Source organism: Anolis carolinensis, chromosome 4 (genome assembly GCF_035594765.1).
Source record: "Anolis carolinensis isolate JA03-04 chromosome 4, rAnoCar3.1.pri, whole genome shotgun sequence".
NCBI lineage: Eukaryota > Metazoa > Chordata > Lepidosauria > Squamata > Dactyloidae > Anolis > Anolis carolinensis.
In genome coordinates this window covers 22,027,189-22,044,989 of record NC_085844.1, presented here as the reverse complement: position 1 = coordinate 22,044,989, position 17,801 = coordinate 22,027,189, and the positions used below count along the sequence as shown (strand labels likewise).

At 36.9% G+C, this 17,801-nt stretch overlaps 1 protein-coding gene across 8 annotated transcripts in view; it reads right to left on the bottom strand.

Moving 5' to 3' along the window:
- Positions 1-17,801, bottom strand: part of csmd3 (CUB and Sushi multiple domains 3) — a 709,139-nt gene that overhangs the window by 422,111 nt on the left and 269,227 nt on the right. For all 8 annotated transcript variants that reach the window (XR_010005888.1, XM_062980075.1, XM_062980076.1 and 5 more), the window contains exon 5: positions 11,029-11,236. Coding sequence is in view for 7 of the 8 variants with exons in the window: in XM_062980075.1 (XP_062836145.1) it covers positions 11,029-11,236 (208 nt within the window). In the remaining variant the exon portion in view is untranslated. The remainder of the gene's footprint in view (positions 1-11,028; positions 11,237-17,801) is intronic.

The window sequence follows — 17,801 nt, the reverse complement described above, 5'->3', positions numbered from 1 at the left end:
AAGAGAGTCCCTCATGGCTGGAAGTGTTCTCCTTGTGAGGAAGGGCTATCATGACTTCCTTGGTTATTAATGCAAATGACAGATTTTTCAGAGTTTTAAATCAATTGAAAACCTTTGTGTGGAAGTCCATGATGGACTGTCTCTTGAGAATTTCTTTGTGAATGACTAACAAGCTGAATAAAACAGAGATTTTGATGTTTCAGCTTGAACATCTAGCATCATCTTGTTCATGCTCTCCAGTGTGTTTACAGAAGTGCCCAGTGGTTACTGTCTCAGGTGATAGGAAACTTAGAGTCCTGCTGGATGATGCTACTCTTTGCATTGCTTGTTCAGGGCAACAGCAAAAGCAAATACAGTAATTTCCATTTTAAACATGAATAGAAACCATAGCTTTTTCACTATTAAGACCACCCACTTACTTGTCCAGGCCTTGATTATGTCTCGCTTGGATTACTCTAATAACCTATTGACAGGTTTGCCTTAATCCAGAGCAGTGCTGTCAGTATTACTTACACCCGATCTCTTCACCCTGGCTACCAGTTCATGCCAAGGCTAATTTCAAACTTTGGTTCTCGTATTTAAGGATCTGCACTCTCAATCTCCCCCAGTACCCTGATGGCTTGGTACCTACAAACTAGGGATCGAAGATCCACAGGCAAAAGATTATTATCTGTCCCAGCAACACGCACAGCTCTGTCAGGGTGTAATCATTTCAAGACCTGACTCTTAATTTGTAGAATGGACTACCTTAGGACCTCCAAATGAAGTAAGATATTGTCTGTTAAGTCAAAGACCTTCGTCTTTGATTTGCCAGATTAGGCTACTGAGTTGTGTCTTAGGCTGCTGAAATTGGTATTGGCTGCTTGGGTGTTCAGGACTTCATAATTCTTGTTCTTGATTGGATATGTTAATATTCTTCCCATCGGTGAAAAGAGTGTTATAATGTGTTAACTATAGAAAAGCCTGCAAATATAGACAGAGAGAAAGATTCATATGAAAATATAACATATTACATGTCATAAAATGGATACTGAATGCATGATGCCATGCACACAATGAAATACAGTAGAGTCTCACTAATCCAAGCCTCGCTTATCCAAGCCTCTGGATAATCCAAGCCATTTTTGTAGTCAATGCTTTCAATATATCGTGATATTTTGGTGCTAAATTCATAAATACAGTAATTACAACATAACATTACTGTGTATTGAACTACTTTTTCTGTCAAATTTGTTGCCTAACATGATGTTTTGGTGCTTAATTTGTAAAATCAAAACCTAATTTGATGTTTAATAGGCTTTTCCTTAATCCGTCCTTATAATCCAAGATATTCGCTTATCCAAGCTTCTGTCGGCCCGTTTAGCTTGGATAAGTGAGACTCTACTGTATAAGGAAAGCTATGTTGCCTTCCTTATATTACATATAATGTAATATAAGGAAGGCAACATTGACAGGTCTGTGTTTCTCCCTAAGGGAAGTGTATATGTTTGCCTATAATACATGGCCGTGAAGTCTAACAGAGAGCTTGCTGATACTTCAATGTAAATATTCCAAGTTTCAAATACTTATGCATGCCTAAACAAAGTGTTACCTCTATATGTCTGCATTTTACTGAACTCACAAGTTAAATGTGAGATAGTAAAATTAGCTAAAATGGCAAAAAAAAAAAACAATGCCACAGTATACAGAAATAGGCGTGGGAACCACACCCATTTCACATTCAGCTCCACCACACATTGTAATTTTATAAATAATTTCAGCACTCCCACCCAATTCCCATAATATAAGTATGAAATCACACATATTTGATATACTTAAGTCAATTAAATTGAATGTCACCAGACGATTTGACTAAGGGAAGGATAAACAAATCTTGACTTTTTGATATCCAGACAAAATATTTTTCCTGTGGCCCCCTTCTCTATAAAAAGACAGGATGTTCTGATATGGCATTGAGTCTAATTCCCAGCATACCTTGTGTTGGGGAACACATGAACTGCTTAACATTGAGAAAAATTAATTATAGCTCATCCTCACATCAGTAAACCTTAGCAAGAAAGCAGAAAGAATCCCTAAAGCTATTTAATTATTGGCTAGAGGTCACAGTAGTATGAGAAAGCAGGCAGAGTATCTATGTCAAAATCTCACATAATCCATCCCTTACATTCAAGTCCCTTTGAGAGACATCTACTTTAGTCAACCAGAACTAGACTCAGGGGATAAATATGGTTATTCCACCTCCAGACTGTAGAATGACATGCTGGAAGAGATTTGTCGGTTTGAGATGCTGTCTCGGTTTAAATCAACAGTAAAGACCAGTGTCTTCTTGCAGGCCAATCAAGAAAGTATTTAAATTATGCTTTTTAAAGTATTTATTGATTATTTTTAATACTTATTGACTTTATATGCTCTTTTAACTGAAGTAAAACCATATTATTTCTTGTTGTTCCCTCCCTTGATCCACAGGGAGAGACGAGTAAACAACAACAACAACAACAACTTGGATGAAGGAAACTTTCTCCTATTTGGACATCATTCATCTCAAGGGTGAAAGTAAATCACCATCCACTTGCACAATCTACTAGACAATCCTAAAATCTTTCACTGACATGTTCTACTGGTTACTCCTGATAAGTCACTATGGGAATTGCAGATGTCCTTGTAGAGAAATGTTGATTGTTATGGCAGGCTACATCTGATTTAAAACTCAGAAGCTCTGAAATCTCACAATGCTATGCTGTAAGGAAGAGCACAGGATATGGAAAAAAATACTGACTACTCAAACAAGTGAACAGGCCAGATATAGATTTTCTCATTTCTTATTTAATATATATCTCATTGTTCTCCTTGTGAGGACAAGGATCTTTTTTTCTCCCAGTTCCCACGAGGCTCTCTTGTACCACGGTAGAGATACACTGGTTGTTCTAACAGAAAAACAATAACACAACTCATTCTGTGCCTCACCAATTCCTCTATATATTGCAAGGGTTCCCCAAAAAGGCGGCCCTCCAAAATCATGTACCTAAACCTTAGACTTAGGGTTGCCCTGAGTCTGAAACACCCTAAGTCCAAAAAAAAATATGAATTCCTTTTCTGATGTTCTCATTTTTTTAAAGAGTTATACTTTCCAGTGTCACCTACTGGGGGAGCCTCAGTGAAGTAACATGTTTTGCACTATACCTAATGTAGGGCGAAAATCATAGAGGAGAAATTTTGCCCTTTAAATAATAGGACAATGTCAGCAAACCTTTTCTTGGTTTTAAACAAATGTATGAGAGAGCCCTGGAGCAGATCCAAGGAATTGCTTCAAACAGCCTCCCAATGGAACAGAAGTGAGTTCATGCAGAGGGTAAAGTGACAAAACCCAATACAGTGGAACTTCTACTTATGAGTGTCCCAACTTAAGAGTATTCTGAGTTATGAGTTGTCACTTGCCCCTGGTTTGTTTTGACATAAGAGCAAAATTTTGAGTTAAGAGGGAGCATTAGTGCCAGAGGGAACACTAATGCGAGAGTACAGAGCTTTAGGGCTTCAAGGGGGCAGCCTCCGTGCCTCATGCTCTTGTCTGCTTTAGGAGATTGCTGTCTGCTTTGTTCTTGTCCACTTTGAGGAGCTTTGGGTTAGTTGATTTTATGTGGTTTTTATTCCTGGTATGTTTGGCATCATAAAGAGAGGGAGAAAGAGAGAACGAGAAAGGGAAGGAGCCTGGAATTAGTATAGTATGAAGAAAATGATGCTTCTGCCTCTTCACTTTGTGCTTTGTGCTTCCTTGTCACAACTTTGTGCTTCTATTATTTTAAAGTTGATCTTTCTTTTTTATTGTTCCATGTGAATGTGCATTATTTGTTATTTTTAGCTACATTTTCTTCTTTAAAAATACATAACAAAAACATGGAACAAATTAAACTCTTAAGTTTAGGTATCACTTTAAGTTATATCACAACACTATAACGCAAGACTTGTTAGACTACTCTGAAAGAGTATAGTGACTATATTTGTAATTAGTACTCTTCTTTCTTTCCCAACAAAGAGCAAGCACCAAGGATGGAAGGAAACCCCCTTCTCCCCACTATCAATTTTTCCTAATGTTTGGAAAGCTGCTAAAGCAACTATTTGGTTGTTAGTTGAAATGTCTTTTCTTCAGGGCATATAATGGATAGTTGGACTCTTTGCAAAAAATATGTTTATACATTTCACTGAACCTATGGCAACTGGCTATGGGAATAGTATTGTTTTACATTACTCTATATATTTATATTTTAAAAAATACTTATTTTATACTGACTTCAGAGGGCCTTAAAAGCAGCCTAAAATACTTACATGTAAGCAAGAAAGGTTAAAACACATGCAGGTAAAACACGTTATTATTGGTGAGGAAAATTTGCTATTGGAAGCCTTATTCTTTCACATGGAATCTATTCACTTGGCTTCCTTATAAAATAGAAAGGCTGCCCTTGAAAATAAGCAAACTGTTCAGCTATACTACTGCAGGAGCTACGTGCTGCTACCAATAAGTCAGAAAACAAAATAGTGATCCATATTACTGCTTTTTAACCTCTCAATTCTTTTGGAACTGATTATCTCTAAGACCATCATTGCCAGGTAAAATAAAGCAGCATGGTCCTTATTGCTAGAAATGCTGCTGAAAATAAAATCCAATTTCTTTGTTTTTAAAAAGCGATTTTGACACACCATTAACTAAAAAAGCAATAGGGAAATTTCATGAAAATTAGGCTTGAACTCTATTTCACTACTGCACAATTTAAATCAGAATTCTATTTTGCTGCAGATTTCACTAACCAGACCTTTAAGACGATATTTTATGATATTGTCTCTTGAACAGCTATAAACATTTCCCAAAGTTTGAGTCACCAGAAATGTACTTTTAAAAAAAAATAGGTGGAATAAAAATTGTCCTAATAAATATGTTGTTTTTTCCTACTTGGGTTCTTTTATTGTTCCACACCATAAAATTTCTGGGGAGAAATAATGTTCCATGTCATTTTGTTGTTGAAATATAGTGTAGAGAACCTGTTGTAAGTGCTAGAATGAGAAACAACCTCTTTCCCTGCTCAAAGGTAAAAGCAAAATAGGTACATGCTTCCTTGAACTTGTGCCACAAGAAATATGTGGAGATATTGATGTCTTCGGAAACAGGTATAGAAGTATCTGGTGCAGCTCACCACAGAACACAGGTCCCTTCCACACAGTCATATAACCCAGAATATCAAGGCAGAAAATCCCACAATATTTGCTTTGAACTGATTTATCGGAGTCCACAATGCCATATATTCCAGTTCAAAGCAGAAAATGTGGGATTTTATTCAGCTGTGCAGAAGGGACTTGAGATACATCATTATGAAATCCACAGGTCCAAATAGAGATACAAAGAGACAATTATAGAAACCTTTAAGCTGCCCCTCAAGTTATTTACTGCCACCATAATTTGAAACGGTTATACCAGCATTATATGGTTAAGAAGAATTGATCTAATCACTAGTCTTGTGCATTTGTATAGGATCGCTATCCGTTTCTGTTTGTTTCATTCGAATGGCTCTGTTTTTGTTTTTGAGCACCACTTCCGAAAACAGGAGTGTAACGGAAAGCCTTATTTTATTGGGGATTTTTATCTATGTTATTTAATGTGGTTTAAATGGTGAAGATGGACAGGAGTTAGCTACTTCTGATTGGCTGCGAGTCACCATGGTAACGTAGCTACTTCTGTAGAAATGTAACTATTTGGAGGCTAGCAAGAAAGGGGCAGAGCTAGGGAATATTTTAAAAAGAGTTCAGTTATGAAGTTTCTAGCCAGTGAGGTAGGAGGAAGATGTCTGTAATTGAGTTGTGTGAGGTTCTAGCGAGTGAAGCTAGAGGAAAGACTTCTGTGTGTTCAGTTTAGTTTCTAGCCTGTGTGCTGGAGGGGAGAGTATATGTGTTTAAGTGTGCAACTACAAATGCTCTATTGAAGTGTAAAAAGACTAGTTTAGGTCCAGGTTCTCAGCTGGGTAAAGCTGAGGAAAAGAAATACTGTTGAGACAAAGTTTCAGTCAAGATGTTGATGTTAAAGAATGAAAGATATTATCTATATTATATACAAGTGAAATTGAAGAAAGAAACCTTTGCAACAAGTTACACTTATTGTGCTAAAGAACCTATAAATAAACATTTCTTTGTTTTAATAAAGACAGTGTCCTTGAGTGGTGAATTGCTCTACATAGAGTCAGTGAAGATTTGGCTCACATTCTTCCCCTCAGTGTCACATCACCTCATACACGCGCATGCACGCCCTCACGTGTTTATTGTGGGCAGTGGCTGGATCCTGAAATAAGGATCACCCCCTGTCCTAGTGGGATTTGAGGTCCTATGCTTAATGTTGGCAAAGGTGTGGGATATTAAGAAAAAGATTCCCTCAGCCTAAATATGAAGTGCTTTCGACTGTGTGTGGTAAAAGAGAGGTATTTTTGCAAGGAGCTTTTCTGAATGAGCTTTTTCGTCCCGCACCAAATATTTTCGTCCTATTGGTGGCAATGGGCAGGAGATCCTGCACAAATGCTCCCCTTCCCCTCAGTTTTAGGGCTGCTACAATTTCCCTACCTTATGCCACTACTGAGGTCTAGGGGTGGACCCAGGGCTGGAATGTGCCACATTCACTGACGGCTTGCCAGAGCTTGCCGTCCATCGTGCAGGCCCAAAGGTCCTGGCAGGCACTCATGCTTTGGGCCTACACACCACATACATAGTGTGTGTGTAGCATGTAGGCCTAAAGCACAAGCACCTGCCAGGGCCAAGTGCTGAGTAAGGAACTCTCCTTACTCAGTGATCATCTGCAGGCACTGGCAGGCGCTCATGGTTTAGGCTTACATGCCACACTCATAGTGTGTGTGTGACATGTAGGTCCAAAGTGCACATGTCTGCCAGGGCTTGCAGTTTGGGCCAACACACCACACATGCAATGTGTATGTAGCGTGTAGGCCAAAAGTGTGAGCACCTGCCATGGCCTTTGGGCCTGCATAGTTCTGGAGCAAGGTCCCTGGCAAACGCAATGGAAGGCAAGCCCCAGCAAGATGCCAGTGAACGCAGCGCACCCTTGCACTCAGGGAAACCTACCTTGCACCATTATTAAGGGTTAGGGTCCGACCCTAGCCCTTAATAATAGTGCAAGGTAGGTTTCCCTGAGTGCAATCCCTCTCATCCCCTCTATAACTATGATGCCAAAAAGCAGGCTTGGACCCACTCCCACCTGCTTTCACGTTGAATTTATTTTTGTACCAGGAGAGGCCTTCCTGTTCCTTGCCTCCGAAGGAACGAAATAAATGAAATAAACAATGGAAATGGGAGAAATGAATTTTGCCCACATGACTACTAATTGCCACTGTCATTCATAGCAGAAATTACTACACCTATACATTTAGTGAACATATACTATCAATGTTACTATAATAATTCTTCTGTCACTATATTTGGTAAATCAACAGTTCAGTATCGATAAACCAGTTGAGTGACAGGTTTGGACCTGAACACACTGCAATTAGATGTGAAATCCACCCGTGTGTAAATCACACAGTAAATAAGCATTATTTCCATTCATATCACTATACAAAAAGACAGCTTTAATGGAATAAATTTGGGACCCTTTCACACAGCTGTATAAAATCCACATTGAACTGGATTATATGGCAGTGCAGACCCAGATAACCCAATTCAAAGCAGATATTGTGGATTATCTGCCTTGATATTCTGTATTATATGACTGTGTGGAAAGGTCCTTAGATGACTGTTTGATTCTCTATGTTATTGTTTACAGGTTTTCTGATGGAAAATGCTTAAAGGGATTCAGAGCAGTGTATCTATATTTTTAGTTCAAACCCGTCGGCCCATTACTTAATACTTTATCTGTTGTGATAAATAGCTCTTCATTCAGTTCTGAAGAGCTGTTTGCTTTAATTCATAGGCATCAGAACTATAAAACATTAATTTTATCTTCTTATTAGGAAGATTGCCCTTAATTATAATTATCTCTGAAAAAGAAAAATGCAACAGCTGCATCTATTCTGAGAGTGATTCCCCAGACAATGTAATTAAGTTAGTTTGGTGAGAAGCTGTCTGCATAGATTTGAAAGATGCTAAATATCAGTAGTATCTTAATTTCATATGTTGTTTATAATAGTGTTAGATAAGCTACTGTTGTGTGTACCAGTAAATAAAATCAAAGCAACTGGTAGCTGCCATAAGTGGCACTGTGAAATTTGAAAGAAATATAATGTTAACCCAGCCAGAGTCCAATACAAGCTGATTTCAAGAAAGGTCCCATAGAGAGAGTTTTTTAGTGTTCCACATAACTCGGGATAGAAAAATAAGGCACCCAATGGCTAAGCTATTTCTCAGCTGAGAAAATGAAATATTCTATTTGCTTGTAGAGGGTGAAAGAAATTATTTTGTAAGTCTCTTAAGATAGGGAACAAGTTTCAAAAATTAAATAAGACTGAAAATCCAAATGTATCAAAATATCTTATGCTACCTGGTTCCTTAAAAATGTATGTTACATTCAAAAATTAATTCAGAATAGCCCCTTCTTTGTCCCTATATAAATATTCTTCAAATATTATGAACATTGATATTAAATTCTAACTATCTTGATTAGGAGTAAAATATCTTTTTGGCATATTTACTGAATTGTTGTCTGTCTTCAAGTCTCTACTGACTATGGTGACCCTAAAATTATACTATCCTAAAGGTTTCCTTGGCAATATTCGGTCATAGGAGTTAACTTTTGCTTTCCTCTGGGCTGAAATACTGTGACTTCTCCAAGATCATGCAGTGGTTTTTCACTATTGAGTGGTTCACCACCAGTCAATTTTGTTTTTTATTAGATAGATTTATGTTGTATTGCAGAATGTTTATTATTGAACTTTTGTTCTTTACAGAATTAACTTCTTAAAAGACAAAATATAAAGTAGCTAAAATAATCTGAAGATAGAATTTCACATTATTGTCTGGAAAAAAAATTATAACCTTATTTTTGGTTTCAACAGGATTTTGAAAGACCAATTCTTTCTGTCTTCTAAAGCATAGGATCCTTTGATAGAGTATTTCTTGAATACATAATCAACATAGCTATTAGAAGTGAAGCTCAATATTATTCTAAAGGGATAAAAGTATTAACATAACAAATCTAATTAACAAATCTCTGCTAATTAAGTTTTGTAGATCTGTTTTTTCTTAGCATATGGAGAGGTGCTTTTGCATAACCGAGTGCATCAATCTAATTCCATAACATGAATGACAAGCTTGGGATAGAATGCCTCGTCAATCTGCTCTTTGAAATTAGCAATTATTAAATTAGCATTTTAATGCTGTACTTTAATTTATAGTTTGAACTTAGGTAATAGGAACATTTCCATCTTTATATGTTTACTCTATTCAGTCTTTTCAGTATTAAGTTTCTTGCATCTATGGGGAAAAATTAACAGAAGAAAATTAGCTCTTTTTTCTTTTCTAGTGTCAGATTAACTCTACACAGAATTGCTCCATAAAAGCGAATAAAGATTTAGGAAACCGACAGATTAATATCATCTTTATGTTATTTGTGTTCTTCTATTAATAGAAGTAATACATTCTGGTTTTAAAATAATTATGCTACTGATATGCCTAAACAATTTACTAGTATGAGATCTCACTGACAAATATGAATATTTTCATTTCTGATAATTGCTTGATTTAAATATTAGCAAAAACTATTTTCAGTAAAGCATCCATCAGGACATAAAGAATGCAAAATATTTGGATATTATCAGCAGGAAAGAACCTGTAGTCCTCTATATGTTGTTGGACACGAGAGCCAATAATATCTTCTTCTAGTCATATTGGCTAGCCATATTGGCTAGAAGTGATAATGCAGTCTGAATATGTCTGGAACAGCACAAATTTCTCATTCCTCAATTAGTGAAAGGCCATTTCATCCCACATCTATCTGTACTGGAAATGTCACACTGAAATTAACTAGAGATATGAAAATCCTTGGTCATATCATATTGATTTCCCCTCTTTGCACTAATTATATATTCATATAGCAACACAGCTTTTGGCTAAACAGCCCTGTACAAGCAGATCTTGACTCCCTATATTGTTAGAATGCAGGGATAAAAATAAAACAAATAAAAAAACACAAAAATGTAGTAGCAATTTTGTTTTCATTACTTTTTTCAGAACCACACTGTCATTCATGCCCTATCCAAGTTTAATACTGGGTTCTGAGAATTTTGGGGATTGCAGATATCTTTCAATGATGTTACTGGGGTGTGCTGAAACAGCTGCCCCTGAATTGATGCACCACTGGTAGTTGGGAAATAGCCGAAACATACAAAAATGTGTTTCAATTCAAAACTATATTTGTTTTACATAGGAAAGGAATACACAATAAATGATAAGAAATCCTCATTGAATTGTCTAAGGGCCCTCCCAGACAGGCCCTATATCCCAGGATCTGATATCTGTTTATCCCAGATTATCTGGCAGTGGGGATTCATATAATTCAGTTTAAAGCACAAAACCTGGGATCAGATTCTGGGATATAGGGCCTGTCTGGAAGGGCCCTTAGACAATTCAATGAGGATTTCTTATCATTTATTGTGTATTCCTGTCCTATGTAAAACAAATATAGTTTTTAAAATTCTTACTCTTTCTAGCTTTTATAAAATAATGATGCCAGGTATTGTTCTATAACCAAATCTGTACACTCAGATTTGCATACTATGCATGTCTTGTTCATCCACAGTTATGCATAATATCAGCTGAGGAGAGCATTTTAGGTCAAGAAAACAATGTAGGGGGATTTGAAGTTTCCTTTGCAGAGATTTGCAATTCCGTTCTCCATTCCCCGCACATTTCTTTTAAACAACCATGTCTTTTAAACCTCAGATTCATTGATAATACGAACTCTCCAGTGATTTTCAGAATTTTTAAAATGAGTTAGATAAGATTCCTGATATTTCACCAAAGATAGCTCTTTCAAAACAAAATTTCACTCACCAAATGGTTGGTGGTTCTGAGCCTTCTATTTCCAAGTAATCATATTTTTCTTCCATTTGAAAATCTGTAAATATGAGGGAAATTGTGTCTCCAGGTTCTGCCACTATGGTCCATGTGCAGTCTGCATTGTTGTGGTACTCATTGGGAAAATTAGGGCTCGAGATGATGCCGCTGGATCCCCTCATTGTCCCTCCACACGCATCTTCAGCTGTTAAAAACAATGAATAGAAAAAGGAATTATCCATTAGAGGAAAATATTTCAATTTATGAACTTTTCCTGAAACAAAAACATATTTTCAATAGAATACGCTATTAAGTAATAGCATGTGCTACCAGCTAGAGGGAAATAAAAAGCAAAATTGTTCAATCCTGCTGGGAGACCACCTCAATTGGGTTATTTCCTCAGCTTACATTTAGAAGCAGCCATTCCATGAGAGTGTAAAGACTGGAAGGAAAGCTGTCACTATCATTTGTATTAAGGCACCAGGTTTGTTAGACTCCCCTATTTCAGCTGTTTATATTCATTATAAGAATTCTATAACTTTAAAAACTTGTAATGAGATTTTCTTGTTTTACTCTTCCCTCCTCATCCAACTTTCTTCCTGAATTGTTCTTTAAGAAACTACACATGACCTCCATTGTTTAGTATCAGTGTGATCCCACTACAGGGGTAAACCACACTTTCAATGTGGTTTATTTACAGTTCTTATTAACATGTAAAAATGGGATTGTGGTTGCTGATCAGATTCTGAACTCCACACATTAAAGCCAATAATAAAAAAATGGTCCTATATCTACAAGCTGAGAAAGCACCAGACATGAGTTTATTATTAGATATGTATGGATTCTTACCATCTTTATGAAAAAGTATGAAGACTGGCCAACTAGGTCAAATGATTTGATAGTTGGATTAGGTCAGTGGGTTGGACTGGATGGCCTTTGTATTGTCTTCCAACTCTATGATTTTATGACTGTACAAGACTAAAGCTAAAATCCCTGTTCATTGATGGGTTCACAACTGTATAATCTTCTCTGACCCTCAGAGGATAGTAATGGTAAATTACATCTGAGGGCCCTTCTACACTGCCACATAATCCAGAATATCAAGTCGGATAATCCACATTATCTGCTTTGAAATGGATTACATGAGTCTACACTGCCAGATAATCCAGTTGAAAGCAGATAATCTGAATTTTATACAGCTGCGTATAAGGGGCCAATGTACATTTCCCCCAGAAAATCATGTGAGGGCAGGGCACAAGTAGGAAATAATTTACAAGTACATAGCAACAGCAGAGACTGAAATAATGCTAATTGCCTTCCATACACTGGCAAATATGTGAATGGAGAGAATATGACTTTTGTGTAGTGACTGGTAGGAAAACTACAGGAAGGGTAGTAGCCCTTGTTGACAAGATTAACTAAAAGTGACTCCTCCTCCCAAAAAAAATCCAATATAATTAAAACAAAATACTAAGCTCTTTCTTTTAATATTTCCATTCTCAAAAGCCAGAGAGAATTAAAAGGCGGATAACATTTGATATGTAGTGTAACATGAATAGCATGCATTTCTACTGATACTGTTCTTTCTCAATTGAGCTCTTCTTGTGCAAAAAAAGCTTTGATGGTCATGTCAACAGTCTTAAAGGTGCCATAAAAGCCTGATACCTGCATTTGTAATGTTATATTAAAGATACTCTACTGAACATAAGACAGTATAGAAAAATGGAGAAAGAGAATGAAAAAAAAAGGATTTTGGCAGCATCTTTAAGACTACCTGGATTTGAGTTTAGTATGAACTTCTATGGATATAACTCACTTCTTCAAATGTAGTACAGAGTGACTTTAAAGCTTCAAATGTAAAACTTATTTTTCCAATTTTGGGATTGGGACTGAGTGCAATAAAATCCAGAAATCTGCAAATCATGCCCTTTACTCTTTCATACACTGGAGCTTTCTGGAGCCTATTATATTCTATTATGATTTTATGAATATGACCAAATAAGACATAAGGAAAACAAAAGGACAAGCCTATAAATGATAGCAGTGATAGGAGAAAACAGCAACAGGAGTAAAGCAAGAGAAGGGAACAAAGGGGAGCACCACAATGTTACTTGTAAGTATTGGAATTAAGACAGCAAGATGTAAACACAGGTTTTGGCAGAAGCTCCAGATGTCTTACTACCTCATCACATGGAGTACTGGAAGTGTCCTGGCACACTACCAGGATGTTTACTCCATGGCAATATGCTAAGATGCTTCCCTGGGAACACGGGAGGCTTGTCGTATTCCAAAGGGAAGAACAGGGGGAAGCTGGGTGGCAACCTCCCCCCCCCCCATAGAATGGGGCAAGGAGTGCAGTGGGCAATGCAGGGCAACTGTTTTCCCCTGCTGCCCCACAGATTCAGACCTCAATTTGATGAGGTCCTTAATCAGAAGAGCTGCTTCTTTTCCTAGTATGATAAACTACAGCTGACAACTTGGTTCCTGTCATGCAACTTCCCTATGTACAGGCGCCTTTCGAGAAATAAATGCAGTAATCATAGTAGAGGCAGCTCCAGAAATATCTGAATTCAAGGGTGTAACAAATAAGGATCACTAGTGTTACAAACACAAACAATTACCCTATATACTCGAGTATAAGCCAACCCAAATATAAGCCGAGGCACCTAATTTTACCACAAAAAACTGGGAAAACTTATTGACTCGAGTATAAGCCGAGGGTGGGAAATGCAGCAGCTACTGGTAAATTTCAAAAATAAAATTAGATACCAATAAAATTACATTAATTGAGGCATCAGTGGGTTAAATGTTTTGAATATTTACTATATTTCAAAGAAAAAACAGTAAACTAACTCTATAAGTGGAAAAGCAACAACTTTATAATCATCATCATCATCATCAACAACAGCTTCATTTGTACCCTGTTGATGATGATTATTAATAATAATCATCATCATCAACAACAGCTTCATTTGTACCCTGCCCTATCTATCTCCCCTGGGGACTCAGGCCAGCTTCCAACATAGTAACAGGCAAACATATAATGCCTACATAAACAATGCAGAGCTAGATATAGATCTATCATTATATATACTAATTTCACATGTGTAATTTCCCCTGAAACCTTTGCAAATCCTCTATGTGCATTTTCCTCCTGCAATATTTGTAAGCCCTATTTATCAATGTTTATATCTATCTAGACATGTGTGTGTGTGTGTGTGCGCGCACACACACACACACACATTTTCCCTCTGCACTTGCAAACATGTGAAGGTAAAATTCATATAAAATTCATATATAAAATTAATGTATACATATAGGAACAGATATACAGGTACATGGAAATCTCTATCTATATTTACATAGGATTTGCAAAGACCTGTAAACATATGAGGGGAAAATTCATATATTAATGTATTTGTAGGGGGAACATCTATATAAATATTTAGAAGCTTTGGGGCATGCATTTACCCAAGGAAGAAATGCAAGCAAAGCCCCCTAAAAACAACTTTGGCCTCTTTTCTCCTGCCCTTTCCCACCTCTTTTCTTTCTCCCTTTTTCAAACTCTAAAAGTAGCCAGAAAAGACTTTTAAAAACTTCTCTCCCCCTCCCAAAAAAAACCCACCTCATTTTTGTTTCCTTAGGAATAAAAAGAAATACACACCTTCTGTTGCTCTCTTTTCCCTCCTTCCCTCCCTTTGGACTCAAATGTTCTTGCAATAATAGTACTAGTAGTAGTAGTAGTAGTAGTAGTAACAGTAATAGTAATGAATTGTGCAAATTTGCAGGAATATCTTTTTTCCTTCCCCTTCTACCCATGCAATCTGGCTTGCAAGGGTTTCTCTCCCATTCTCCTTTCGCTTTTGAAAACATTCACTTCTTGTCTCTGTCTCTCTCTCTCAAAAAAAAAAATAAGATAACCAGCCTGGGAGGAGAAGCAAAGAAGGGAGGTTTTGGAAAAGAAAACATACTGTGGCCTCCAGGCTCCGCTGCTGGCTTGACCTTGATCCGAATATAAGCCGTGGGAGGCTTTTTCAGCTCATAAATAAGAGCTGAAAAACTCGGCTTATCTTTGAGTATATACGGTAAATCCCTTTTCTTTGGGCCTTCATATAGTAAGAGAAAAAGGGAAATTGCCCAATAATGACAAGTTCTCAGTACGTTTAACTTGGAGAAGAAAAGCTTTAGAGGGACCTGTTAGATATGTTTAAATATTTTAAAAAATGTCATGTTGAGGATAGAGCAAACTTATTTTCTGCTACTCTAGACACCAGGCCATGAAGCAATGGATTCAAACTACGCGAAAAGAGATTCCACCAAACATTAGAAAGAAACCTCTGCCTGTAAAAGGTATTTGACAGTGAAATATGCTGCTTCAGAGGGAGGTGGCGTCTCCTTCTCTAGGGGTTTTAAACAAAGGCAAGATGGCCACCTATCAGGACTGCTTTAATTGTGTTTTCCTACATGGCAGGGGGTTGGACTGAATGGCCCTTGTGATTGCTTTCAACTGTATGATTTTATGAATATGACCAGTATTTTTAGTTCTTGATTTCAAACTCCATAATAATTATACTGGGCATGGAAAAGAAAGAAAAAAGGCTGAATGACTTAATTATCTTCCTAGTATTGTGCCCCTTTCCTAAGAATGAAAAAATACGGAATTTGTAAAGCAAGTGACAAGCCACAATACCTGGTAGCAGTTTGTATTTGTCATGACTGTTTATCTTCATCTATCTTCACATGTGAAATACATTATTCTGCAAACCAGTCTCACAAACAGTTCACATTTATTATCTTGAATGTCATGTCCCCAGCACTATCATGTTTGTACCTCTTACAAAACAGCTGTTTTAATAAAGTGAATTATTTCAAAAGAACAGACATCTCAAAGAGTGAAATACACAAAGAACTTGAATAAATGTCCCACTTCATAATGCAAGCAAGGATGAAATACCAGATTACATACAGATCTTTGTTGGTAGACCCTTGGGTTCACAGTTCTTATAAAAGAAACATGGTATCTTTAAAGCCTTTATACATTTTTTAAAAAGAATGACATGACTGCAGTTGGGCCTATTCCTTCAGTGTAAGATACTCAGAGGTCAAGATTCTTTAAAAGTTTTATCTTCTGCATTTGAAATCTAAGTCACAACTTCATACATTAAAGAGGGAAAAGTAAGGGACATCTGAAGATGTGTCATTTCAACAAGGCACACCATAGAGTGAATAGTTTTAGAGCACATCAGATGTTTGAATTTCTAGTATCACACCATTGACATGATATGAATAGTTGATGGCCCTGAATTAAAACCTAGACTGGCTTGGGAAGAATGGATTGTCATTATCCCCACAGAGCATTTTAACTGTTCCTCTTCCTAACTAACTGTATAGAGCCTTTGGTCATAGTGCATCTTCTTGCAAACACTGGTAGCTCTCACATCCACCAACAGAAGGGTTCCTATGTGTCGTCCTAATGATGCTGCAGATATAAATATTCTAAGCTTACTTTGTGGGAGGAGAGAGAGCAAACATTGCATAAGAGTTTTGCTGTGTGTGAATGAGTTTTATTCCAGTCTTATTTTATATGTTGAATTTCTTGCATCACCTGTCTAAAGACCCAGAGCACAGAAAATGAATTTAAACATTCAATATTAAACCTGCAAGATATATATCATGTAAGACAATTAATATTTTATTGAAAATGTTAAAAATGTAATGCCACTCCCAAACTGCTCAAGCAGACTTGCTTGGTGAGGTTCCAACAATCCTTGCTTTATTCAGGATGGATCTACAGTATCATATAATGCAATCTGGAACAGAATTATATGGTCAGTGCAGAACCATGTAATGCAGTTCAGTACAGATAAACTACTTTATATGGGTCTACACTGGGCATATAATGCAGTTCCAATGTATACCCAGCACGATTCTTAGCAGGAAACAGGGAAGTGTTTTTCAGTCAAAACAGTCTTGAGCCAACCCTAATCAGACAATACAAACAAATCATTTTTTCTTTCTCTGAAAAATGTTACAGGTGTGTTAAAAATCTTTCAAAAGAAACATACATTGTTGCAAGTAACAAATTGAAGTTTAACCCACACTATAAAGATAATGTTGATCAGTTGAGGAGGATATTGGGATTCAACTTTTGCTAGGTGTGGGGCAGAAAAGGAAAGGTGTGTAGTTTGAAGATAAAGATCAACCCATTTTACAGTGGTCAAGAGTACATTTGTCTAATTCAAGTTCATGGAGATGTCCAATCCAATATCAGTTGGAATAATATAACATGCTATTTATATAGCTGCCTTTGAAAAATCATTGGACATTGTAGTTGATCTGATATCACAGTCAGATAATTGACAAGGACTGGTTGCAGGAAATATCATCTATTACAAATTCTTCATTAACTACTGTTCTATGTCCGGAAACAATTCAAAGTTCTGGTTCTGGGCTATAATGCCCTACTGGATCCAGGCTACAGTATCTCCTATATAGCCCTCTCTGGTTTGGAAATCAGCAGACCATTTCATCTGTCATATCAACTTCAGAAATCCTTCTAGTATGGACACAAGAGAGAGCCTTCTCAGTGGTTGCTTCCAGATTATGGAACTCCCAAAGGAGACTGGGGAATCCGTTACTGCTGTCCTTCCATAATAATAATAATAATAATAATAATAATAATAATAATAATAATAATAATAATAATAAAAAAACTTTATTTATACCCCGCCACCATCTCCCCAATGGGGACTCGGGGCGGCTTACATGGG